General features: G+C 40.8%; 4 protein-coding genes across 10 annotated transcripts in view; 2 read left to right on the plus strand and 2 right to left on the minus strand.

The window, feature by feature from the left end:
- Positions 1–341: 341 nt before the first annotated feature.
- Positions 342–2,257, plus strand: LOC136782027 (dTTP/UTP pyrophosphatase). Of its 6 annotated transcripts, none has more exons than XM_066741180.1 (5): positions 342–1,135; positions 1,221–1,462; positions 1,543–1,689; positions 1,784–1,845; positions 2,145–2,188. In XM_066741180.1, exons 1-5 carry the CDS (start codon positions 1,046–1,048, stop codon positions 2,162–2,164), a joined length of 561 nt encoding a protein of 186 aa, XP_066597277.1. In that variant the 5' UTR covers positions 342–1,045; the 3' UTR covers positions 2,165–2,188. The 6 variants fall into 6 exon arrangements, with proteins under 6 accessions (XP_066597277.1, XP_066597286.1, XP_066597257.1 ...); XM_066741189.1 differs by having other exon boundaries at positions 343–1,135; positions 1,784–1,814; positions 2,148–2,198; XM_066741160.1 differs by lacking the exon at positions 2,145–2,188 and having other exon boundaries at positions 343–937; positions 1,044–1,135; positions 1,784–1,922.
- Fis1 (fission 1 protein) lies at positions 2,169–4,612 on the plus strand. The gene is made up of 5 exons (XM_066741262.1): positions 2,169–2,284; positions 2,512–2,649; positions 3,188–3,397; positions 3,492–3,597; positions 4,052–4,612. The coding sequence occupies exons 2-5, from the start codon at positions 2,605–2,607 to the stop codon at positions 4,144–4,146; spliced, it is 456 nt and encodes a 151-aa protein (XP_066597359.1). The 5' UTR covers positions 2,169–2,284; positions 2,512–2,604; the 3' UTR covers positions 4,147–4,612.
- A 95-nt stretch (positions 4,613–4,707) lies between these two features.
- LOC136782064 (uncharacterized) lies at positions 4,708–10,198 on the minus strand. Its single transcript, XM_066741217.1, has one exon. The coding sequence runs from the start codon at positions 10,056–10,058 to the stop codon at positions 9,522–9,524; it is 537 nt and encodes a 178-aa protein (XP_066597314.1). The 5' UTR covers positions 10,059–10,198; the 3' UTR covers positions 4,708–9,521.
- The window catches only part of LOC136782019 (carboxypeptidase N subunit 2-like), a 118,942-nt gene continuing 114,952 nt past the window's right edge, over positions 10,170–14,159 (minus strand). For both annotated transcript variants that reach the window (XM_066741139.1, XM_066741130.1), the window contains one exon: positions 10,170–11,867. In XM_066741139.1, the coding sequence (XP_066597236.1) occupies positions 10,170–11,867 (1,698 nt within the window). The remainder of the gene's footprint in view (positions 11,868–14,159) is intronic.

Raw genomic sequence — 14,159 nt, forward strand, 5'->3', positions numbered from 1 at the left:
TACACGTGGCGACTGAGATGTTAATTAGCATCGATGATTAATTTATGCTAATTCAATTAGCGGTGCGATCGATGCATGATCGAAAATATGGACGAATCTTTGTTTCAGCTGTAAGGCTCTGTAGTGCAAAGATGGGTCAACCTTTCGCCTTGCGATTATGTAAGACCTCGGACTGACTGACCTTTAGGTTCGTTCATGGCATGCGGCATTTACGTAATTTACCGATTACGATGTATTAGAATCTTCTATGACTGGAAAATAGACCTTCCCGCTCTAATATTTTTGAACTTCGATGGAAATATATAACTAAATTCAAACTCCGTTCTTATTATTGTTATTATCATTGTTTAGCATCGCGATATTCTCAGAGGTATACTTGTTTTCAATTTAAAAGCATTGTAAAGGAATATACGCTATTATATATATATATATATATATATATATATATACCGAGCTTGTTGGTTAACACATCGAGTAGTGTCAGTCGTCGGATGAGTCCTCATAGAACTCGGCGAACCTTTAAAAACTCGTTTCTCTAGTTTTTTCCACGGCTAAATTAAATTTAGCGCACACGTTTCACTTAAAATCTCTTCCTGCGCAAAAACAGGTAAGTCATTTGAAAGATAACTTTCAACTTCTTTTTTTATTCATTTTAATGGTAGTTTTGTCGAATCCATTTCTCTTGGAATGATCGTCGTAGATCAATTTATCGTATATCAAATTTCAAAGCTGCAATTTTGGGGTAAAATCTAATTTAATTGTAATACGAATTAATTGCTCATTTTTCTGTTTGTATTGAGCGCTAAATAATGCGCGCGTATTAAGATAGCTACCGAAGCGACACCTTCCAGTCTAACGTGAGTAGATGCGTTCGGAAATAAACTTACCATCAAGACTTTTGCCAGATGGATCATCATTTTTAAGCGCATGCTGTAAGGTAAATTAACACGTGGTGAGATAATCGTGGATTTCAAACTCCTTTCAGGTGCATTGATTTATTTAAAAGCTTTTCCTTTTTTTTCAATTCTTTTATATATACATAGATATGTTAGAACCGACAAAACAGTCCTTGGCAGGGATAAGAGTGGTTTTAGCTAGTGGTTCACCGAGAAGACGTGAAATTATATCTAAACTGGTATTCTATATGATTTATGAACATTATTTTATGTTAGTATCTGTTTATTTATTTAATCATTATTTATATTTGGTTTTCATTATAGGGAATAAATGCAGAAGTCATACCATCGCTATACGATGAAACACTTGACAGATCAGAATATGTAAATCATGGTGTTTATGTTGAAGACTTGGCACGATACAAAGTTAGAGAAGTTTTTGAGAGATTAAAATTTAATCATAAACAAGCAGATTTAATTATTGGAGCCGATACACTTGTCACTCTAGGAGATGAAATTTATGGAAAACCTAAGGATAAAATGGATGCTTTTAACATTTTAACAAGGTACAATGTGTATGGGATTTTTACCAATTGCAAGAAAACTCAATTGCTATATAAATTGACTATTAGCTTTTTGTTTTTAGATTATCAAACAAAGAGCACATTGTATACACTGGCGTTTGCCTAAAAACTCCTCTATCGGAATTAGTTTTTCATGAATTGACACTAGTTAAATTTGGGGATATTACAAAAGAACAGATAAATGCATATATAGATACTGGAGAGCCTCTGTTAGTATATAGTTTGAATTATATATTATTAGGTATTAAAAATACAAGCTCCTCAGAGAGGTGCTCTTAAAATAATAGCTTGGCTTTCTTTTAGCGATAAAGCTGGTGGCTATGGAGTACAAGGTGTAGGTGGCTGTTTGGTTGAAAAAATAAATGGTGATTTTTATACGGTGATGGGTATTCCATTGTACACATTAACAAAAAAGTTGAATGAATTATATTCCAGCTCTTAACAATCTTATTATTCATTTTTCAATAAAAATTTGTTTAAAGCTTGACAATTGTTCTTGGAATAACAAATTTTATTTCAAAAAGTTTTCTTATTCATATTAAGGTAACAATATTGAAGTAATATTAATTGCAGTGCAGCATGTGTGTGTATATAAATCTATTATGTAACCAATAATGAAATTATTTTATCATTCCAACAATTAAGTAACGATGATTTTTACCAGTAGACGGCGGATCGGAATAGGCGATATTTATGACGATGTCTAACTAAAGGTACTTTAGCACTAAGGTGTCGGCAGTGTCGCGGAACACCACCCATGTCTCTCTTCTATATCACTTCGGTCGAAGGACTTTGCGGGCTATAGTGAGTAATATAATGCTGATGCTGACTAACCCACTTTAGTTTCATGCAATGGCCTCAGTTTTATATAATTTGAGGTTTTTATATATATTTATTTTTATTTAAATTTAAGTATACACCAGTCCATTGTACGTCGTAGTCTGCCTATTTCGAATCAGACAGAGATGAGGCGGTAGATCGCTTATGACGTAAAGCGAAATAATCCTCAGACGGTGGCGCCATCATTTCAGGTGAAGCTTAGCCAGATAAGAAAGCCTGTATGGCCGTCCAATCCATCCATCGAAAGTTCTTGCCTGATCTTGGTTCGAACAAAGTATTAAAAGATGGAGGATGTCTTGGAAGAGGTTGTATCACCTGAAGATTTAAAGGTAATAATTTAATAATATTAATTTGTAGCAATCATCTCTTGTTAATACGCATTAAATTGTTGGACTTTTAACGTGTTAGGTTTGAATCATTCGTTGTACGAACATCTGAGCAGAAATTTTCTATGCCTGCTTGCTAATTGAGGTTATAATCGTTATTTCGATTTAATTACGAAGGAAGTTTTTAAATACGTTTATTACTATATATGTTAAATGATAAAAAGCCTTTTAAGTTATTTTTCTTATCAAACTAAAGATGTAGATTGTACGTCAGATATGTTGGTACTGGTACAAGTAATATGAAATTAGTACTTTAGAAATCCGGTAATTTTGACATTTGTCCATTGTGTCATATCCTGAAATACGTTAAGTATAGCGTTATCGTGCGTGACGAAATCAGTATGACTCAATCTTGATCTGATTATGCATCAATTAATTTAATTTTCTATGTTAGATGGAACTTCTCCAGATTAGTAGATCAATTGAAATATCACATTATCTTTACAGCATGTTTATACGTATGAGTATTTTTTTATTTCAGAAATTTGAATTAATATATCACGAACAACTTCGACAGTCAAACGTCACACAAAAGGCACAATTTGAATATGCTTATTGTCTTGTCAGAAGTAGATATCCAGCAGACATAAAAAAGGGCATTGTGTTGCTAGAAGATCTTTATAATAATCATGGAGAAACAGAGAGACGAGATGCATTATACTTTCTAGCAATTGGAAATGCTAAAATTAAGGTAATGTTGTCTAAAATATCATTAATACATAATTTGTTTTTTTTATGTGAATTGATTAATATACATAAGTTTGAAACAATTATTTTATTTTTAGGAATACAGAAAAGCTTTACAATACGTTCGTGCATTCTTGCAAATTGAACCAGGAAATCAACAAGTTCAACATTTGGAAACTCTTATACAAAAGAAATTGGAAAAAGGTTTTATATTTAAAAATTTGTTGCTTTTTAGTAAACATAGCGTCATCTCTCATTCTCTTTTAATTGCAATGAACTCTTCGTCTAAGAATCATAGACAGATGCTTTATTGCTTTATATTTTTAACAGTTCTCTTATTCTCATGGATGATTAGTAGTTACATTTCATTTGTATAGCTGAAAAGACTTATTTATTGGTATTATCAACTTTGACAATAGCATACCAAGAATTAGTTTTAAACGCTATGCGTTTTGCAGCCATGAATTTTAATAATAATTTATATCCTCTACCGATATAAAAAAGTTAAGCATTTAATTCGTCAAATGCTCATTGCCTATTTGAGGTTTGCATTGTTTTCAACAAGGACTTAAGACTGCTATAGTATCAAAATTTACAATTGAAATAAAAGTCTTTTTGTTTTTGCAATAATTGGCACTGAATTTAATTTTTTTTTCAGAGGGGCTTATTGGTATAGCTTATGCTACAGCAGGTCTAGCGGTTGGTGTTGCAACAATAGTCGGTGTTGCTATGGCAATATCAAAAAAGCATTAATTTATATTTTATTTTGCAATTTGCTGTTTAAAGCTATAGGCAATGCGTGCGATGAACGCGTATTTGTTACCTTTGAAATTCACCTACTTTAACACGGTCTCAATTAAACAACAATGGAAATTAGATTGAAACTATTTATGAAAGAGAATGTGAATTTCACGAGAAACCAAAGTAACGAGAGATGAATGTGCATGCGCGTAAAATGTTTAATGGTTTTATTCATCAAATTGTTCGTCTAAAAGAGTTTCGACGATAGAAATACGTGTGAAAGGCAATTATCATTGATTTCTATTTAGAAGACATTCCGAAAAATCCGAAGATTCACTTACCCATTGCTAGATTGTTTATTTGTACCAAAGCTGTAGTCTGTAAGCTTGTGATTTTGTATATAAATAAATAAACAATGTCGATTAACTGAAAATTGTATTTAAACTGATTGATATTTAATAAATGAATGTATGGTGTAGCTCTTCTATATTTCTGTATTTCGTATTCCCCAGTAATGTAGAAATATTTGATCAAGGGTAGGGAAAAATGAGGAAACATGATTTATTATATATAGATTTATTGATGACTTCTTAATATCCGTTGATAAAGTTGTTTATGTACAAAATAACGCTGAAATATTCCTATAATATTATTATGTTTAGCGACCTATTTTATGGCCCGATGACTCCAGGAAGCCACTGTCTTTTCGCTTTTTGGATTCCACGAGTCTACAAGTTTCGCTCTTACGTCCTTGCGCCAAAGTACGGAGCGCAGCTACTCTGAGCGAGCGGAGTCGCAGTTTCGCAGCCCGCACCTAACCTCTTTTTCCTCCCGTTTCCCATCCCGAAATATTTACAGATTGATCGCGTGTTACAACGAAAAGGAGAGGCCGCGAAAGCGGGACTCGACCCTATAAGATAGTATAATACAATACATAATGAATATTCGACAAGGGGCTGAAATTCGAGTATAGGCGAGGAATTATTTTATAACGCATACTTTTGAAGTAATACATATATGTACAAGAGAGTTAAAAAAAGTGGGAATTATGTCCACGATGTAACGACTATTTCCGTCTTGATTTCACGAATAAACTGGGCAGTGCGTCGTAACGTATGGGGAAATATCTGGGATTTAAGAATTGTTTGAGAATAGCATTGAGGTGCTCGTAGGCGAGGTATAGGAAAGTGTCGGTAGGAAAAGGTGTTTTATTGCGGGTATGTAATATAATTTGATTCTGGCAGTAAAATCGATCAATTTATAGTTTTATTGCGTTGTAGGCAGAGAAAAATAGTACTTTCTTTTAAAGCTACGCGTTATCTTATGCATATAGAGAGACGTGTATTCATTCTATTACAGGAAGGTCCGTGTGGTGGTTGTGCTAGTAAAAACTGACAAGCGTCGAGATATTCGGGGAATATCATAAAACTTGTTGATGATGGCGCGTGAAGAAGTAAACAAACATCGTCCTCTTATTACCAATGAAATGAACACAGCTTGAAATCTGTTATTCGTGGACGCATCTCTTCTACTTAAAACAAAGTTCCCAAACCAGTTGACAAAGACGCTACATACTATGTATATATATATATATAGATATAGAGAGAGAACTTGGGTTTAAGTGGGCGAGACACCGTAACTAGCGTAGGAATGAAATAACCACTCGAGTAGATTAGCAGCTTGAAAATACTTTAAGCAGTTTAGGGATGTATATTGCTTTCTCAATAAGGCTCCGCTATGCTTTACACGAAAATGTACAGTGTGTTTCTCTCATTTTCCGGCTGAACCTTCTGCTAAATGAGGTTTGCTCGCTTGCATTTGTCATGAGCCGCGTTAACCCTTTCCTCTATCGTGCGCGAAACATTGAAAGTCCATCGCCTGCCAAGGAATCAACGATAACGCGCGTCGATGCTTCATCTCCTCCTCTCGGTACACAGCTACCGTGTGTTCTCCACGATATACATATATATATATATATATAGGAAAATACATATACGTTAATTAAACGGAACGCGCGCTACCGTCAACATTAATAATCCTAATATTCGAATATTGCAATTTTCACTCTGTTTGCATCATCGCGCGTTATCCGATATAATCCCAACGTAAGTGCGTAAATTTGCAGTTTCGCTGTTACAAGACTTGTATAATCAAGAATTATGGACTGTAAAATTAAAAGCTCTCTCCTCTCGAGGCAAGATGTTTGCTCGCTAATTTGAGTCTTAAAAAAGTCGTATCACGAGTCTAAACTCTCTTGGCTTGGCGCGCTCTCTCTCTCTCTCTCCCTTTTTGAAGCAGGCGATACTTCAATTTTCGATTGACAGAAGAAACGTGAATAAGTCGTGCGTGCATAGATACGAGGTGGCGCTCGGGATCAGGCGCGAATATAATCGATACGTTAGACGTATATATCAACAAAATTTCTATATAAAACCATAGGCCTTACGAACTATCGACGTTCAAATTTTTTGTACAATAATTTAATATTCGAGACGATTAATTTACTCGACCGTTACTCTGCTTCTTACCTTATCTTGCTCAGACTCCTCCTTGCTGTTATCTTAACGTGTCGGTTGACTAGCAATACGATACGTTGTATTATGATTTTTAGTACGACCGTCATATCGTAAAATATACATTTGCTCGTTCTACCGTTATGGGATAATACTCTCTCTCTCTGCTCTCTCTCCTCTCTCTGATACTTGACCCCGACATTTATAGGTTATGTAATCAAAGACATCCTATTACGACTCCTTCCAATGAGATTAAAATAAGGAGAAAGAATGTGCTTCCGAGAAACGAGGATAAACACTCGCGGAGTTGGGCAAAAATAACGCATTTGTATACAGATGTCGCTGTTGGTATCTCTCACGTTTATTCGTCGTTCTTACCGCGCGCGCTGTACACAGCAGAAGAAAAAACTGTATCGAGAGATGAAATGGAGGATTCGTAGTAGTGGTACGTTTTATGTATCTCCAAGTGCAATCAGTTTCTCCTCTTTTTCACGGTACGTCGCAGGATCGAAGCCATTTCGGTCGGAATCAATCTTGCACATGCGAGTACATCGAATCCGTCGCAGCTTTAGAAATTTTCCATTTTTTTCGCTTTTTATTTTACTTGGACAAATATGGTCCTCTTAGGTTAAAATATCTGGACATATTATTTCGATAAGAGATACACGAGTAGTAGTGGTAAGTACATTCAATATCTTGAAGTGATAGATGTTAAAGACGCTTTGAACATCGCACAGTATATTATTATATTTAGCCTAGTTCTTTCGTGCGTGATAGAGCACGCGCTTTGATCGCGGTGAAATTATTTTCGGTAAATTGCTACTACAAACCATATCTCTTGAACACCGAGGGTATACATAATTTAGCTCTTTCGCCGTATATCGTACAGAAGCGTAAACTGTACCGCAATCTGATCGGCGTGGAATGTATCGAAGACTATATATATATACACATATACGCATGGAAAATTGCATAGAAAAAAAAGAGAGTAGAAAAAATCGTTAAAACTAATACAGCGTCGGATCGAGGTAAACAACGAGGAGGAAACAATGCTTTATTTTTCGTTCGATTAAGTAGCCCTTGCTCCGGGTAGGATTGCTCTCGAAATTACCGACAAAATGATGGCTGGCTGTTTAGAGCGTCCGCGCCGTACACTGCATGCAACGCGATCGTTAAATTTGCATTTCGAGTGGCTCGAGGATGCTATGAAAAATACATGATTATTAAATCAGGCCGAAATTTGGAGCAGTCGTCTTCTCTCTCTCTCTCTCTCTCTCTCTCTCTCTCTGGCAGAGACACTCGATGAACAATCGTTCTCTTTTTACTTCTGGTACAAGGTGTAAAAGCTGCGCTCGGTGCACGACGTAGTTGTTTTTTGAGAGAGAGAGAGAGAAAGAGGAGGAGGGGGGGGGGGGGATTTGGAAGAAGAGAATGCAGCGTCGAAGTAATTTTTCCACGTCGTGTGCAGAGCATCCTGTAACGACTTTTTAACACTGATACCATCCGACTAAAACTTTGTATCGTCCCTGTGACCGTGGATATTATAGAAGTGAAATTCCGCTACTCCACGCCCAGCGGTGGTATCGTGCCCGGAGTCGATTCAAGGTGCAGTCACCTTTCTCAGCCAGGGTGACCGTGGAATTCCACAGAGTACACTCAGGCGGAAAAATAATCTCGTTCCGTAAAGTACATCGTTCCAGCACGTTCAGCGATCCTTGCGCTCCTCCCCTCTTTTTCTCTCCCCCTCCCCCCTCCTCCCCACCCCACTCTTATACAGTTCGCATTTAGATTTCACCTTTAACGACCATCGAGGCTGAAAACCGTGTTAACCTAAGCGCGGCCGCACCCTTGGAGCGTCCTGTTAAGCTAATTAAGATACGCGTAATAATCTCAAAAGATGGAAACTCCTCTCGCGAACAATTCTCTCTCTCTCTCTCTCTCTCGCTCTTATAAATAATCAGCAAAGCGAGAGCTTTACGTCCATTGAAAAATGGTCTGCTTTTCATCTTACGTGATCTACCGCTATCTCGTGTAACATTAACATTTTGATAGTTTTCCTCGACCGCTTACTATCCCGGTATCGCTCAAAAGACAAATGGTTTTTCTCCCGTACCCCTCGCCCTGCTCCTCCACTTGAGAGACTCCCACGCGAGTAGATAAAACCGCTAAAATTCAGTCACTCGCAACGGACAAATGTTCCATTCGACCAATTGTATTTCACGTTAATTATAGGAAAATCGAGGACGCGAGGCAGACCTAGCTCGACTATATATATAGTATATCGCCTCGTTGGTGTTCTTATTTAGAAAATAATTCGACCGTTTAGAATAGATATATCATATACTATATATATATATATATATATATATATAAATACTGTCTTTATATCATAATTGCAGGCCCATATACGATTGGATAGTTCATCGTCCCTCTAACATCCCATAACGCTCTTAATAATAATACAAGCGAGACGCTCGATTCTCGCCGAAGATTCTGGCAGTTGGAACTCTTATACACACATGTATATATCTACAGCCATCGGGAATCGTAGGATCTCTGGAGAGAAGCTCGAGATTCCATGCATTTCAACGCAGCTCTCATCCCGCCCGTCTCCCATCACACTCGTTACGCGAATAGTTCCTTATTTTCACTCGGCCAATTCGTAGAGAGATTCCCGGAGATAAGCGCGTCGTAGAGCGATCCACTATCGAACTTGGTTCCCAAGCAAATCTTCCCGCAGTCGGCCGCTGTGCGTGCATGGTCGATCGGTAATTTTTCGGCTGTTGGTTGCTCTCGTCCCACAACGTATTTGGCTGGCCCGTGCCCGCGGGCTCCATCCGCTCGTTCAGTCTTCAGCTCCGGTCATGGTGGCCCTTATGCGCGGTAAGTACCGATGCCCGCACCCATCATATCCAAACTGTCCCTCAGCTCCATCTCCATGTGGTTGTCGCGGTGACTCTCGGCCCGGTGCTGGTCGCGCTCGCGTTGTCTGCCCGACGTCCTGTCCTTGTCCCGTTCCCGAGTGTAATGATGATAGTGATGAGAGGAGGGGTGTCCGTTCATGGGCAGAGTCGGGTAGTTGTTGCTGGACTGAGCGCAGGATGGACTGTGCCTGGACGGTAAGGGAGGAGGAGTGTGCTGCTGCTGATGATAATGATGATGACTGTGATGGCCAGGTACACCGTTCTGGATCCTGTCGACGCAGGTGTCGTTGTCGCGCGGAGGAAGAGGCGGTTGAGCGGTGGAGGTGCTGGTGTTACCACGACGAAGAGAGTGGTTGGAGTAGTGGAACCTGCTGGTAACGGTGTCGGGTCCACCGGAAGTGGCGTCGCTCATGACGACGCCTCCGGCCCGGTGTCCGGACGATGATGAGGAAGAGCTCGAGTTGGGCAGCGTGCCCGGACGACGCATTTGCCGCGCCGTCTCTCCGGCGATGTAGGTGAAGCCCTCGGCGAGGGTGGTGTTGCTGTGGGGCAGGAACCACACTCCGCCGTTACCTGGGCTCGCTGCCCGAAGCTCTAGCTACAGTTCCGTAACGGGTATAGGCTTGATGCCGGTGGATTGTTGCTGCAATTGTTGCTGTTGGAACTGTTGATGCTGTTGTTGTTGTTGCTGAAGATGATGATGATGAAGAGGAGGAGGAGGCTGGAGATTGGGCGGAGCCGACGGCGGCTGCGCGGGATTCTGGTGATGATGATGATGATGATGATGCGCGTGGGCGGAACGGACTATGTACTCGTCGTCGGAGAAGGTCTTCTGGTACTCGTGTTCCTTCCTCGAGATGGCGCGATTCTTCCACTTGTAGTCCTTCAGAGCGTCCCTCACTCTTCTGCGACACCTGTAATAGAGGATCAGGGCGAGGGCCGTGAATAGGGCTAATCCAGCCGCGCACAAAGTCGCTAATAGAGCTTGCTTTCGCGGATCCGAGAAGGCGCAACCCAATTCGTCGGACGTGATGCCTTTGATCGGTTTCCCTTTGAGCTCGGCTGGCTCCGCGCAGATCACGGGGCTCGAGTTCCTCGCTACCAATACTTCCGACAGCCAGAAGATGTTGCAGTCGCAGAGCAAAGGATTCTCGCTGAGGTCCAGGCGTCTGAGCTCGTTCCAGGCGATCAGGGACTCTGAGAAGTGGGTGAAGGCATTGTCCCTCAGCATGAAATGCCTGAGATTGGGCAAGCCACCTAGGCAACCCTCCTCCATAATGGCGAGTCTCTTGTTGCTGTTGAGGACCAGGGTCTCGAGGTTGGTGTTGTCGGAGAAGGCTCCGCGTTCCACCTTGACCAGAGATTTGGCACCGGAAATGTCGAGTTTCTTCAGCTTGGAGAGACCCTGGAAGGCGCCGGAGCTCAGCACGGTGAAGAAGTTTTGTCCCAGGGTGAGTTCCTCGAGTCTGGGCAGAACAGCCAATTGCTTGGTCGGCACTTCTCTGAGTTTGTTGCCGCCCAATCTGAGGCTCCGCAGGGCGTTCAAACCGCGAAAGCCTCCGTCAGAAATGGTCTCCAATCCAGCGCCCATCACGTCCAGCACCGCCAGTTGCTCCAGCCCTTTGAAGGCGTCGTCGCTCAAGCTGGCAAAGGAGTTCCAACCCACGTGAAGTTCGGCCAGGGAGCTCAGCGGCACCAAAGCTGCCGAAGGCACGGTCTTCAGCTGATTGTCGTCCAAGAAGAGGACCCTGAGGCTCGTCAGCTTCTCGAACGCACCCTCCTCAACCTCCGATATACGGTTCTGACCGAGGTCCAGTTCCTGAAGTTTCCTCAGAGGCGAGAAGAATTTGTTCTTCAGCACCTCCAGGTAATTGTCCCGCAGGTTCAACACCGTCAAAGAACTCAGGCCGAAGAAGGTCGTTTCGGTCAAAGCGGAAATCTTGTTGTGCTTGAGATGCAATTCCTCCAGTTGTTTCTGGTCCTTGAAGCTGTCGTTAGGAATGTTGTAGATGTGATTGTTCGAGAGATCGACGTTCTTGAGTGCCTCGTAAAAGTGCATGGCGGCGTCGATGATTTTGATTTTATTGTCCTTCAGGACTATCCGTGTGATGCTAGGATTCAGCGCTATCGGTATGACGTCGAGATTAGCACCGACGCAGGAAACCACGAGGGTTTCGTCGTCGCAGCTGCATCCATTGGGGCAGAAATTCACAGCTTCGTTCAGGCCCACCAATCCAGCCAGGATGAGCAAAGAGATCTGGAGATTGTTGCTGATCGTTTTGCGCCGCCGCAACCTCTGCAACACAAAACGGGGTAAATGTTATTAGCGAGCTGAGATTAGACTAAACGCCTTTTCGTCCACAGCGATATATATATATATATATATAGAGGAGAGGTCGCTGTGCTGAAAATATTCGAGACTACGCGGCTCGAGTACAAAGGTCGGTTACTCCGGCTATATGTCTGCATGGTGTCAGCTATATTAAAGCTAAAAACGAGGCGCGTCATTAGGAAGGGATTATACCTTCGTAATAGTGAATTTCCTCGCTATACTGCTTATACCACTGCACGCCTGACCCCATTACTCATTTCCCATTTCAGTCATATTACGTAGCATTACGAGATACAGCTACCCCGCATTTAATGACTCTAAGCCCGACGTGCCTCGATATTATTTATGCGGACTGTGTAACCGAGTTGGCGACTGCCAGCCAAGCTACTTTGCTCGCTACTCGCTCGCAAGAACCGCGTATGCTGTGCGAGATCCCATGACCCATGCTAAATTATACCGACTCTCTCGTGTAGTAGGCTCGTACGCCACTTACGTCAGCCTATATTCTATATTCGCACGCTCTTGCCTCTGTTCCTGAAAACCAATCAGTTTTCAGAAAGTCTAACGTACTTTTCTAACTGTTCTTTTAATAATTTCAACTGATTGTAATTTACCTGGAGAGGATTCTTTTTTAATAACAGTGAAAATTTGCACCTTGATAAAACGTGTTGGTGAAGCTGATGAAACATCAGTGTATGCACGCTCTTCTATTCTTGAAAATCAATTAATTTTCAGAAAGTCTCACGCATTCTTGTAACTGTTCTTTTGATCATTTCAATTGATTGTAATTTACTTCGAGAGGATTTTTTGTTGGCCAATGAAAATTTACACCCTGATAAAATGTGTTGGTGAAGCTGATGAAACACGTCAGCGTATGCACGTTCTTACTTCTATTTCTGAAAATCAATCATCTTTCAGAAAGTATAACGCACTCTTCTTACTGCACTCGTTCAATAATTTCAATCGATTGTAGTTTACTTCGAGAGGATTTCTTTTGCCCAGTGAAAATTTACACTTTGATCAAATGTATTGGTGAAGCTGATAAAACACTTACATGAGTGCATATATTTTATATTCACACGCTTTTGCCTCTATTCTCAAGAACCAATCATTTTCCAGAAAGTATAACGCACTCTTGTAAATTAAAGTTCCATAATTTCAAGAAATTAGAATTTATTCCAAAATCATTTCTTGGAGTCTATTGAAAACACAGACCTTGATAAGATGTGTCAGTAAAGCTGATAGAACACTTACATCAGCATATATATCTTATATTCACACGCTCTTACCTCTATTCCCAAAAACCAATCATTTTCCAGAAAGTATAACGCACTCTCAGAAATTAAAGTTCCATAATTTCAACAAATTAAAATTCATTCCAAAATCATTTCTTCAAGTCAATTGAAAATACAAACCTTACTAAAATATATCACTAACTCTGACATAAGCCACTCGCACCGGTTTAACCAACAAAAACCCCCACGATCCAAATTCACCTAAAAATTCCTCAATTCCAACAAACAAAATTCCATCCCAAGACAATTTCTTCGATTCCATCAAAAATCAACAACCCCAAAATTCAAAAAAACAAGTATACTACAACACAAAACTTAACAATTCAAAACGCTCGAGAAAAGCAGCTGTACATTCAAACAAAACAAAGTGAATCGAGTGCATATACATATATATAAGTAGGCAAGTGTTTCCTTTACAAGAGCGTTCCACGAGAGGATATTTCCAGAGCGGAATGGACTACTAGAAGTGATCGATCATCGAATGGAGCTGGTCATCCGGACAGGTAGTAGAAAGTTGGTATTGAACGGTTGGAAGATGTTGGATATCTTTCGTTTGTTTTTTTGCTTCTCCACTGATCGACGTGACACGCGCATTTAATTGACCGCGGAGAGCGGATAAGACCACACACACACACATAAATCGTACACAGCACGAGCGAGAAGCGGACGCGATGAGAGATATCGAGGGCACTAATCATAGCGCGACGTTTACCGTGCGGATAACGTCGAGTTTCGGTCTCGGGCGAAAGGACGAGCGCGCAGGCAGCCAGGCCGAATACGTCAGATTTAACACGATGTAATTAGCGATTACAGATTAGCCCTTTCGCACAGATTAGGCCGCGCCACGTACGCGGCCGAGAGAGTATTGGCGCGAGTGTAAACGCATCACCGGTCCGCGTACATGCTGATCGGAGATTCCTCGGCCTACGCGCGCAGTTGCATGGAATCTTTCCCTTTAAAA

This window comes from Prorops nasuta, unplaced genomic scaffold (genome assembly GCF_024137725.1).
Source record: "Prorops nasuta isolate Cenicafe-Biocafe unplaced genomic scaffold, Cenicafe_Pnas_1.2 PNAS00002, whole genome shotgun sequence".
Classification (NCBI taxonomy): Eukaryota; Metazoa; Arthropoda; class Insecta; order Hymenoptera; family Bethylidae; genus Prorops; species Prorops nasuta.